This window comes from Rhipicephalus microplus, chromosome X (assembly GCF_043290135.1).
Source record: "Rhipicephalus microplus isolate Deutch F79 chromosome X, USDA_Rmic, whole genome shotgun sequence".
Lineage (NCBI taxonomy): Eukaryota > Metazoa > Arthropoda > Arachnida > Ixodida > Ixodidae > Rhipicephalus > Rhipicephalus microplus.
The window spans coordinates 101680717-101693032 of record NC_134710.1 but is presented as its reverse complement, the minus strand read 5'-3'; the positions used below and the strand labels follow the sequence as shown (position 1 = coordinate 101693032).

The 12316-nt window shown below is 45.6% G+C and overlaps 1 protein-coding gene across 4 annotated transcripts in view; it reads left to right on the top strand.

Annotated features, from left to right (window-relative positions):
- Positions 1-12316, top strand: part of Pcif1 (Phosphorylated CTD-interacting factor 1) — a 125823-nt gene that overhangs the window by 106468 nt on the left and 7039 nt on the right. For all 4 annotated transcript variants that reach the window (XM_075877342.1, XM_037427503.2, XM_075877341.1 and 1 more), the window contains one exon: positions 761-835. In XM_075877342.1, coding sequence (XP_075733457.1) covers positions 761-835 — 75 coding nt within the window. The remainder of the gene's footprint in view (positions 1-760; positions 836-12316) is intronic.

Here is a 12316-nt window from a genome sequence, read left to right as displayed (position 1 = left end):
GAATGTGTTCAGACGTGTCAACTTAATTCTACGAAACAACCAATTCAAACACGGTATGTGCAAATATCAATACCCATGTCTATTTACACAGTAATCACTCGGTGGGATTTGCGACCAAAAAACATAAGGTGAAGTCAGTTACAAGACTCAAACTCATTTTAAAGAAGCGAGCAGACTTCGTTAGCATCAGTTGCCTGGCCGCAAATCTCTCTGGCTGGTAGCTTACGTGTCTTCTTATAGGCAAGAGGCTTGAGGGTGCTCCAGTAGGTATAGAAGCACCGCTATAATGATGATGATTAGCGCTAGACTTCACTACGCACTTTTTTTTCCTTTTTTTTTTTTTGCTGGAGTTGCAAGAAACCGTATTTTTATCGCAGTTGCCTCAAAAAAGCTGTTGGTTGGAGTGCTTTATGCCAGCCACACCTACTTTGGGAACTTGAATGAACTTCACACTCTCGTCATCAGTGGGATGGGGAACAACAGCGCAGCGTGTCGCAGTTTCGCTGCTCTGGCCGCCAGTCACTTGAGCTAATCTTTTTCTGTTTTGACTGTACTGAGTTGAGTACTCAGCGCCACGTGCACCCACTGGTTTTTTAATGGGGAGAGAGGTACCCCAGTCTTGGTGTCTCCAAAGTGTCAAGGGTGCCTGCTTGCCAACTGCTCCCGGCTGCCTCTTGTTGATCGCTCATGCTTTGCTGCTGCTCATTCACCCATACCGGGAGAGCGCTTTCGGAGAAATATCGACATCTATATTTTACAGGTACAAGAGAGAGCAGCTGTTGATTCCCGCCTATGATCATGAGTACAGGCATGGATTTCAGCACATCATGCCAAGGTAATTTTTTGGCTGGTGACTACATCTGCCTGTCACAAATGTCATTTAAAGTCTGTGATGCCTGCATAAGTAAAGCCTTGTTAATACATACACACTATAAATGTACTAACGGTTTAAATGTAGTTGCTGCGAGCACCTGACCAAGTGACCATACAGCCTATTAGATACAATGACAGCCTGAACTGTGGGGGCTCATTCTATGCCTACAAGTCTGTGCATCCTGTAACAACTTTTCATCGTGTTAACATTTAATTGCACTGTTCAACTCTCATTGCAGTCAACAGCACACTGTTCAACAACAGATGTCTTTTTCTGTATATGAAGGGACCAATTTGGCTGGTATTTCGACTTCGGCCAATGCCTCTATAACAAGATGCCTGGAACATGAGCCGCAAATCCGCTGCCCTTTCCTTGTCTGTTCTCTCCTCCTTGTGGTACTGTGGCTAGTGATTCTAGCGGTGTTCCCTTGCAAAAGCACTAACAGCTATTGCAGCTGCATCGAAGCAGCTGTTAGCATCATGCTTTGTAACTTAGTGGTATGGTGGCAAGCACTCATCAGGAGGCCTGGTCACAACATGCTGCAAGAGGTGCGGCCTACGCTATCAGCTCTGGCAGGAGGCTCTCTATGGAAAAGAGAATAATGTTCCAGGCATATAGTTAGAGGAGGCGTTGCTATTACACTGGTGCAGTGATGCATGTACAATAGCCAACTGATTTTCCAAACCTAGTGAGACCACAAAATAGCCGAAAAGGTGTGAACACATGACAATGAAGTTTACGGGGGTACATAACACTGGGAATGGTAAATTTGGTCAAAATGTTGAATTTTTAATCTATTTTTTGTGCAATCCGGAGACAATGTTTTACATCATAGTGGAATATTTGGCCAATATATGTAGTATAAGTTGAGAAAAAAAGCGTTTCACTCATGGGCTGTCTAAAACGCTCTGAGGAAATTGGCTTCAGAAAATGCAAATTTACAGCTTTCCCTTGGCACAGTGCCACTATATTGATATTGGTGAGTGCCATAAAGCTGTCTATGTTCGTGTGCACATTATACAGATTTTTATACAGTTGAACCCTTTTATAAGAGACACTGATGTAAGAGACAAGAGACGCCAGTGTGCCTATAGTAAAATACGGGTTAATAAAGAAATGAAGACATGGTACCCTGCTTACAAGAGACATCTCATATCAAAGACAAGAATTGCTGCTTAGAGCATGTTTCTTATAAAGGGGTTCAACTGTAATTGGCTTTTGTAAAGAATGGGCTCTTGTGAATATCCTCATGTAAAAATTTTAACAAACTTCGATTCATTAATTAATTTTGGGGTGAGAATGCAAGTCTATAAACTTATAAACTACAGTAGATAGCACACCAAATGGCATCAGCACACCAAATGGCATCTTCATGCAAAATTTCATGACTTTATCTCCAAAAATAACAAAAACAGTTTTCATTGCCACGTTCCTCCTAACTGGATTAGAGCAGCCTAAAAACACACAAGTGATTCTCTGCGTCTTGCTACACTTAGGGACAAGCAGATGTAGTTGTATTTGGGCTACGGTGGCATCGTCAGCGCGTTGGTGGCACCGTGGCACCAAGCAAACAAAGCATTCATAAAAAGGTGCACGCAACGTCTCATCTGTTCCATGGGATTTAACGATCCGGCCTATGGTTCTTCAATTTACACTGACATCGCAGAGTATGCGAGCCTCCAGCATTTCGCCTTCATTGAATCACTACCACCGTGGCCATGATTGGTCAGTAGCCGAGCACTGTAACCACTGAGCAACTGCAACAGTAGAGAACATGCAACGTGCACAGTGGCTGAGAAACACCTGACACACCACCAACACAACCACGTGTGGAATGACAACCGGAAAAAAACAATATGCACAAAAAAGCCTACTGAGAAAGAAAAGTTACGTCCCCTGGAGTGTTTTGCCTGCCAAGGAAGATTCAACACAGCTCCCACAAATGAAAGATTGTGCGCATTTTCGATCTTGGAGGTGACGTAACTGGCCTTTCTTAGCCAATCTTGACCAAGCCAGCGGAAAATCCAACATGGCGGCTTTCAAAATCAAGTGGCATGGCTCAACACAAGTGAATGAGTCAGAAAATTTGAACTTTAAGACATAAATTTATAGATTTGTTCAAAAAACATATCGTAAAAATGTGTTAGGGCTTTAGGAACCTTTACAGTGCATTTGTAAAGGCCAAAATATCCATGAAGTTCAAAGTTTTGGAGTTCGAAAAAATTTATTGGCAACTGTATAGCATCAGAGATGCTTCAAAGCATGATGGGAGCCACCAACAAAAAAGCTAGTACGAATAATGGCCTTCATCCTTATCATGATAAGCATCAGCTATCTTCTATGCATAACAGGCATCACACCGTTGGTATGTACAGGCCCGTCAAAAGTTCACAGGCCACACTGCGATAGGAATACAAGGCATTGTTACCGTGGGGCTTTTTAAGGACCCTGTACTTCATAGCAAATGACCTAAACGTGCTGCACTGCCATTTGCTGCCACATCTTTCTGGGAGCGGGACCTCTAGTACACCACAGAAACACAGTGTACATTGTTTGCACAAACAAAAGCAGCTTGCCATCACTGTATTGGCCCAGGGAGGTGCCTCCCACGTGCAGGAGTGGTGCAGGTGCAAATAAACCTTGCTGTGCAAACATTCCCACAGCAAATGTGTATACATATAAAGCTTGTTAACTGGACCCTCATTAATTAAAAGATTGGGTAATTTGGATGTGTTCTCAGGTCATGGCCATTGTATACATGACTTAATTGCATCAAACTCTCATTTAATTGTAATATTTGACCCTGACCCAGTTAATTTCAATGATCCTGGGAGCGAATCTGAAGGGCTACCAATTTGCGATGCAAAAGAGTGAAAACTACATTCGCAGCCAGCTGAAACGGCATGATGCAGTTCATATTGTCATTATCTTATCATTGCAAACCGTATGGTATAGACAGTAATACCCCTGTCACACGGGCACTTAAAAGTCTTTTAAGTAAGCGGTCTTTTTCCGAAAAGGAGTTCCTGACAGCAGACATACGGCACAGAGCGAACTCCTTTTCAGAAGCGGTCTTTTTCGTAAACGGCGTTCGTCGATCTCTTTTATGGCTCTGAATGAGTAGCCTCGAAACCAGTGGGCGCCAGCAATTTTCGAGTGGTGGAAAAAAAACAGCGAATGCTTATTTTTCTGTCACCAAAACTCTTTGTAAAAACAAATTTCATATCCTGCACAAGGTGTAATGAACTCTTTTAATGGTTATTTCCTTTTCTACTCTCGTAAGCAGCTACAACGCGTCGGCAATATCATGTGGTGACGCTCGGTCTTGCGCTGCTTTATCCTCTCCTTGGCGGCTTTTGCAGCGTCTGCCTCGCTTTCCAGAGCGAGAAGGCAGGCTGTGAGGCTTGCGATCCTCGCTTTTTCTCCCGTACGGTCGCCCATAACGTGTCGAGAGCAGTCGAGAGCAGCGAAAAACAAATACGGTAAATAAAAGCACAGTGGTGCCAGACGGACTTGTGCACGTCGCTAGTTATGGGAATGCTTCCTTATCTTGTGCAAAAAACTTTCACATTGGTGTTTCTTCATCTCTTATTCTTAAATTTATTTGAAGAAACGAGCAGTGCAAAAAGTGTAATTTGTACATCGTGATACATCGTTTAATTTTCATTGCTTCTCTTTTAACTGCTAGCGCCACGCTTTCGCTAGCGTCTTCGAACGAAAACACTAAAAGGAGATCATTGCTGCCGTGTGTCTGCGCCGCAAACACCTCTTTGTTAAAAGTCTTTCAACTTCGTAAAAGACCGCTTACTTAAAAGACTTTTTGCGCGCCCGTGTGACACAGGTATAAAGCCAGAACGCTTCATGCCTATTTGCATTTACTAGTGCGTGTGACGCCTCGTTGGCTGCAGGCACTTGAAAAAGCGTGTTCGCCATTCACAATTCGTTCTTGGCGACCAAGGCTTCAGCAGCAGTGGACAGGGGACAATTTCTCTCGTTTATTAGTGAAGAGAATCACTGTCACTTGCATGTGGTGGTAGTGATGGTTGTGACAGTATGCGGTAAATTAGGGGTGGAAAGCATGTATCGGTTTAATTGTGACATGGGGGGTCTAGGGCTATAGTAGCATTGTGAACAAAGTTCCAGAATGACTACTATGATTCTGGTTTTTACCCTGCTCCTATAGAAAGTACACCATTTAGTATTCGGCAAGAAAGTGAAAATGTGCTAATGCATTTGCTTAGTTTTTTCTTGATACTTTTCGATAATTCAGAATTTGGTTAGTTTTAACATTTTTTTCTGATCTTTTGAAGCATGAATGAAACAGCTTTTATGATATATACGTTACAGCAAGCATCCCTGCAGTGGTAGCATGAACTTAATAGGTTATGCGATGTTCACAGATAGCTCGAGATTGTTGGCTCCATGCAGCAGCATGTACCGCAATTCATTGAAGTGGCACTGGTTTTTGCTTTGTTGCTGATCACTGTGCAAAAGTACATTCATGCATTGAGAAAAGTCATATGAGCCATCGGTTAACTCCACTGCCATGCTGGCTGTTGTGACTGTATTCACACGTGCTAATTTAGGAATGTTCCTTTGCATTGTTGCCGCACACTACCGCAGGTTCATGTGAAAGAGCCAGAATTTTTTTTTGCACTTTGGTAACTAGAAATAAAAAGGTTATAATAGGTAACATTTGCTATATTTATTTTTCAGTGCAGTTGGCATGTGCCGGGAGACAGAAATTTTTACTTGACCTACTACCCTTTGTTGCACAGTTGCACCGCATTCTTGGCACTTACTGCCTCATTCTTGGCATTCTGGACAGTATTTTGAAGGCCTTCCATCTAAGTTTAAATTAGGTTTAATTAAAGTTTGTCTCAGCAATATTGAAATACTAATGAAAGCATGTGGTCAGCTATGGTGGAGAGGAAGGTACAGTGAAACCTCGTTAAACCGTAGTTGGCTGGAGCTCGGAAAAAGTATGTACTAAACGGTAGTACTGCTTAACCGAAATAGTGTCAGGTCGCTCACTTACCTGTCAAAAAAGAAACCTTCAGAGAGTGGGATGAAAGAACAAAAAACGTGCAGTAATTTATTAACTTCGCGTGACAAAGTCTGTAATCTTCATTTGACGGCGCGGCGGCCTAGCAGCAACGACAGCGGCCTCAAACTCACTAATGCTGTGAGCCAGCTTTTCTGCCAGCGCCCTCTTCTCGGCAAATACCCGCATGACGCTGACGCAATGCGCAGCTTCGGCCACTGTCGGACCTGGATCAACCGTGTTGTCGCTTTCCATGTCGTCCTCATCAATATCATTTCGCGACACTTCGACAACCGTGGCAACAATGGCTTCGTCGGACATGTCCGGAGATGTCTGCACATCGCTGTCTGCGTCTCTGAAGTCGGGGAAGGAAATGCCTTCCGTAACGCCCTGCCGCTCCAGCACTTCAGCTAGCAGAGTTTTGCAAGCTTCGTCTACAATGTCCGAAGTCTGGTCGATGGTGTCACTGGCGTCGTCTGCGTCGCCCGCACACACACTGAAGCCAGCACGCTTGAAGCAATTTTGAACTGTCGTTGCTTCAACCTGCCGCCACGAGTATTCGAGTAGGTGAATCGCGCCAATGAGGTCGATGGAGAATAATTTGCCACATTCAATGGCGAGAAGAAATCTGCACAGCAGATTCTTCTTGTAGAGTTGTTTACAGTTCGAATGATGCCTTGGTCCAAGGGCTGGGCAATCGCTGTTGTGTTTTGTGGCAGAAACGCCAACTTCACAGCCGTCAGGTTGTCCAGGGCGACTTGCGCCGAAGCGTTGTCTAAAATAATAACAACTCTTCTGTTCTTAGCCGCAAAACGACGATCGATGAGGCGCACATACTCCTCAAAGAGTTTTGCCATCATCCATGCTTTGGTGCTGCTGCAATAGATGACCCGTCATGGCAACCGGGCGCCTTTGAAACATCTAGGCTTGGCCGACTTTCCAATCACGAGGAGCGGAGTTTTGTCGGTTCCAGTCAGCTTTACGCAAAACGCCACTGATATTCTGTCTTTTGCATGCTTGCCGCCGGTGCACGTCTCGCCTTTGAACACGAGCGTTTTGTCTGGTAGCAGCTTAAAGAATAGCGCCGATTCATCCATATTAAAGATGTCATCAGGTGCGTAGTCTTCCAAGATGTTCTTCAGCTGACCATTTTGCCACTGCTCCGTGCCATCCACGTCAGCAGCAGCACCTTCTCCCGAAACAGTCCTCGTGGTAATACCGTGCCTCGCCTTAAATCTGGCCAGCCAGCCATTGCTGCACATGAAGTTGTCATGGTTGAGCTGCGAGGCAAAAACCAGGGCCTTCTTCACGAGCAGGGGTCCACTGATAGGCAGATTTTTTGACCGTGCAGCTTTTAGCCACTTCACCAGCGCCTCCTTTACATACGAAAATGCCGAACCGCATAGCCGGCACCTTTTCGCAGTTGCAGCAGTACTGCCGAGCAACTTCTCTCTGGAATTCCAAATTCCACACACCGTGGTTAACGGCAGGTCCTTTTTGCGTGCCAGCGCCGATTTTTTCGTGCCGCTTTCAATAGCACGAATTACCGTATAAACGCGTGTAAGGGCCGCACCCGTGTACGGGCCGCACCCCGTTTTTATGACGCACATATTCGAAAAAAAAAAAAAAATTCGCGTAAGGGCCGCACCTACACTTTCATTAACCCACACGTATTCAAAATGCGCGCGTGCATGCGAGCTTTTGAACGTCGTCAATAGATGGCGCGAAAAAACGCAACCATCATCATCACTATCAAAGTTTACAGCGGTTTACAGGTGCATCACTAGTATATTTTGTTTAACTTTCTTCGTGCTAAGGTGTTCATAAAGTTTGCTAAATATTTCAACTATTTGATTAGTGTTCATACGCTCGTTACCTAAAGGTTAAACCGGGATTTTATCCTTCGTGCCTCGCACCACTATACAAACGTGCTCTCGATATCGGCATCAGCATCACCAACTTGTGCAGTTCAGCCGGCCATTTGTAGGAGTTGTGCACGTCGTATTGTCTCTCGTGCTTGTCTTCTGCCGAGCGTTCACGTTGTAGCACGATGGGCAAGCACCTGAATAGCTACACAGCTGGCTACAAGTTAAAGATGGTCGAGTTTGCGCTCGAGCACGGGAAAGGTGCCGCCGGCAGAAAATTCGACGTCGACGAAAAGTGTGTTCGAAGATGGTGCGCACAAAAGGAAGCTCTGGAAAACACGAACAGCAAAAAGCGCGCTTTCCGAGGAAAGCCATGCAAGTTTCCGGAACTAGAAGAAGAGTTGTTCCGCTACGTGACAGAAGTGCGGAACGATGGATATGCACTAACTACAGACATGCTGCGCGTGAAGGCACTAGCCTTGGCACGTGCGAAGAATATACCAGCCGGGACTTTCAAGGCTAGCGCTGGCTGGGTGCGACGATTCCTGAAAAGGAAGGATCTCTCCTTTCGGCGAAGGACCACGTTGTGCCAGCGGCTGCCAGAGGACTACACCGATAAGGTGCTTAGTTTTCAGAAGCATGTCATCGGCCTTCGCCATCAACATAATTATCTACTGTCGCAAATAGGGAACGCAGATCAAACTCCTGTGTGGTTTGACTGCCCGGAAAACTACACAGTCGAACTGAAAGGCAAAAAGAGCGTCGCCGTGCGGACCACCGGCGCTGAGCGCCAACGCTGCACAGTGATGCTTTGTGTGACCGCGGACGGGCGGAAGCTACCCCCGTACGTCGTATTGAAAAGAAAAAGAATTCCGAACGAAGTGTTCCCCAAGGGAGTCATAGTTCGAGCCCAAGAAAAGGGGTGGATGAACGATGACTTGGTGCTCGACTGGGTGAAGTGTGTTTGGCAAAACCGACCAGGAGCGCTGTTAGCCAAACGGTCACTTTTAGTATTAGGCAGTTTCCGCGGTCACCTTACCGATAAGGTGAAGGAACAGCTGCGCCGTGTCGGCCCAGACATGGCCGTGATTCCGGGCGGCCTCACTGGAATGCTGCAGCCTTTGGACGTCAGCGTTAATCGACCTTTTAAGGTGGAATTCAGAAGGCTCTACACGGAATGGATGGCAAGCGGCAGCCACGAGCAGACGCCGACCGGACGGCTGAAGAGGGCACCGCTTGCGGCTGTTCTCGGTTGGGTACTGTCGGCGTGGAACTCAGTCTCGACGGACGTTGTGACCCGAAGCTTTAAAGTCACCGGTATATCAAACAGCTTGGATGGCGCGGAAGATGACTGCTTGTGGGAGGACGGTGCTCCGCAACACACCATCTCGGACACCGAGTCTGAGGACTCGTTGAGCGACGACGATTAAGCACATATGCTGTATGCTGCAATAAACGTTCTTCGTTCGCTAGCTGGTACGTTTTTTTCTTTTGCTTAAAAAAAAAAATTGCACGTTGCGTGTATGGGCCGCACCCTGAAAATTGGCCCTCATTTCTTGAAAAAAAAGTGCGGCCCTTACACGCGTTTATACGGTATGTCCGATTTCTCCTCTATTTTCAGCACTCGATGCTTTTGTCCCAGCTCCGGCATGACGCAAGTACGAAGCAGCACAAGCACACATACACAACACGTGAAAAACGACGTGAGAGCTGTACGGCACGTATCAGCCAGAGAACACCTATGCACGGCGCCAAAGGAACAAAGAAATCAAAGCAAACGCACACCTTGTTTGGATGGATGAATGGATGGATGGATGTGGCTGTACCCTTTAGATCGGGCGGCGGCTAACGCCACCTAGCCATTATACTTAGTGAACTAACCATTAGATTTATCTTTTTTTTTCCTTTAAATAGTGAGGTTGAGGATTCGTACTTTGCAGTGAAGGGTTTAATTTTCACTCGTGCCTTGACTTTAGCCACCAATCAGATAACCTCCTTCTAGTTAAGTCTACCCGCTTAAAGTCTATTTTGCCCTCCCTGTCCTTAAACCCCAGTGCTTTGAAAAACTCTGCGCCATCATCCTGAACTGTAGAATGAAGCCCGTTACAGAACATCCTCAAGTGTTCTGCAGTTTCTTCTTCCTCTCCACACGCACTACATACTGTGTCTACCCCTTCGTATTTGGCCCGATATGTCTTGGTTCGCAATACTCCCATCCTGGCCTCAAACAGTAGAGAACTACCCAAGTATTACCATAGATCCTTTCCTTGGCAATTTCCTGCTTAAAAGTTCGATAGATCTGCCAATTCTCCACATATCAGTCTCCGTTTCCTTCACTTTCTTCTTAACCGATAGTTCTTTTTGGTTTGGCCACCTGCTGTTCTAAGTATTTACCAGTCAATTTCCTGGTTTGCTTCCTCCATTTTGTATCGACATTCTTCATGTACAAGTAGCTGAAAACTTTCCTAGCCGAACGCTCCTCCCCCATTTCTCTCAATCGCTTCTCAAATTTTACCTTGCTGCTAGCTTCCCCGCCCTCAAACGATGTCCATCCCATATCACCTTGTACTCCCTGATTTGGTGTATTCCCGTGAGCTCCTAAGGCAAGCCTACCTATTCCACGTTGCTTAATTTATAATCTTGCTTGAACTTCTGATCTCATGCACAAGACCGCATTGCCGAACGTCAGCCCAGGAATCATGACCCCTTTCCATATTCCTCTCGCAACATCATACCTATTGTAATTCCACAGTGCCCTATTTTTAATCACTGCTGCATTCCTGTTACATTTAGTCGTCACAAATATTTCGTGTTCCCTTAGGTACTCAGTCCCATTGCTTATCCATACGCCCAGGTATTTGTATTTATCTGTTATCTCTAGCGTGACCTCCTGTATTCTAAGCTTACTACCTTTATTATCATTAAAAATCATGACTGCTGATTTTTTCTTAATGAATCTAAAATCGAACTTATCTTCCTCATTACCGCAGATGTCCATCAATCTCTGCAAATCTTCGTTGTTGTCGGCCATTATCACTATATCATCTGCGTGCATTAATGCTGATAGTACCTGATCAATGAGTTTTCCTTGTTTGACTAAAGACAGGTTGAAGGCAAGTCCACTTCCCTTTAATTTGGTCTCTAATCCTTGTAGGTACATCATGAATAACAAGGGTGACAGTGGGCACCCCTGCCTAAGTCCCCGTTTCACCTCTGTGGGCTTGGATACCTGTTTTTACCACTTTATAACTACCTTGTTACTTTTATAGATTTCCTTTAAAAGATTAGTTACTCCATCTTCCACACCCAGTGTGTCTAGTATTTCCCACAAGTCCTCTTGAACCACACTATCATACGCTCCCTTGATATCCAAAAATGCTAGCCACTGGGGCCTCAGTTCCTTTTCTGCTATTTCGATGCACTGCGTCAGTGAGAACAGATTGTCTTCCAACCTCCTGTGTTTCCGAAACCCATTCTGCAGTTCCCCCAGCACGCCCTCATCCTCTATCCATGCCTGCAGTCTTTCCTTTATAATCTGCATTGCCAGCCTGTAGACCACTGATGTCACTGTTATAGGACGGTAGTTGTTTATGTCATCTTTGTCCTCCTTTCCTTTATAGATCATGGTCATCCTGCTAAGTTTCCACCCATCAGGGACTTCACCATCGTTTATTGTTCTGCTCACTGCCTCTCTCAAAGTCTGTTTAGACTTCGGACCCAATGTCTTTATCAACATAATTGGAATGCCATCTGGGCCTGTTGATGTACTACTTGGAACCCTCTTCTCAGCCCTTTCCCACTCTCGTGAAAATGGAGCCATTGATTGATATATATGTGGGGTTTAACGTCCCAAAACCACCATCTGATTATGAGAGACGCCGTAGTGGAGGGCTCCGGAAATTTGGACCACCTGGGGTTCTTTAACGTGCACCCAAATCTGAGCACACGGGCCTACAACATTTCCGCCTCCATCGGAAATGCAGCCGCCGCAGCCGGGATTCGATCCCGCGACCTGCGGGTCAGCAGCCGAGTACCTTAGCCACTAGACCACCGCGGCGGGGCGAAAATGGAGCCATTGTGCCACTTGATCCATCCCTGTCTATTGTGGTGCATAAGGCACTTCTTTGTTGAAATTTTTCTGTCACCCTTGTTCTTATATATTCAATAGCTTCGTCCCCTTCTAGCCTAGCACCTTGAGCTATAGTTATAAACCTCTGCTCTAGGTTTGTTTCATTTTTTAGGGAGTTTAGATGGTTCCAAAATTTCGCAGCTGCCTTTCTGTCCTTTTTATGTACTTCTGCGAGCCACTGAGCACCCTTTCTTCTAATCTTTTCATTGATCAGGAGGGATGCTTCCCTTCTACGTCTGACTTAGCTCGGCCCTTGTGCTTACGTCGATTTCGTGTTTGGGTGTTTGTGCAAAGCGCCATCGCGTGGACAACACCAGAAGCCTAGCCGGCCGAGTGCTTCTTGTTGCAGAAAAATCCAAGAGATGGCGCTCACCAACACAGCCACCATCATCATCAACACAAAC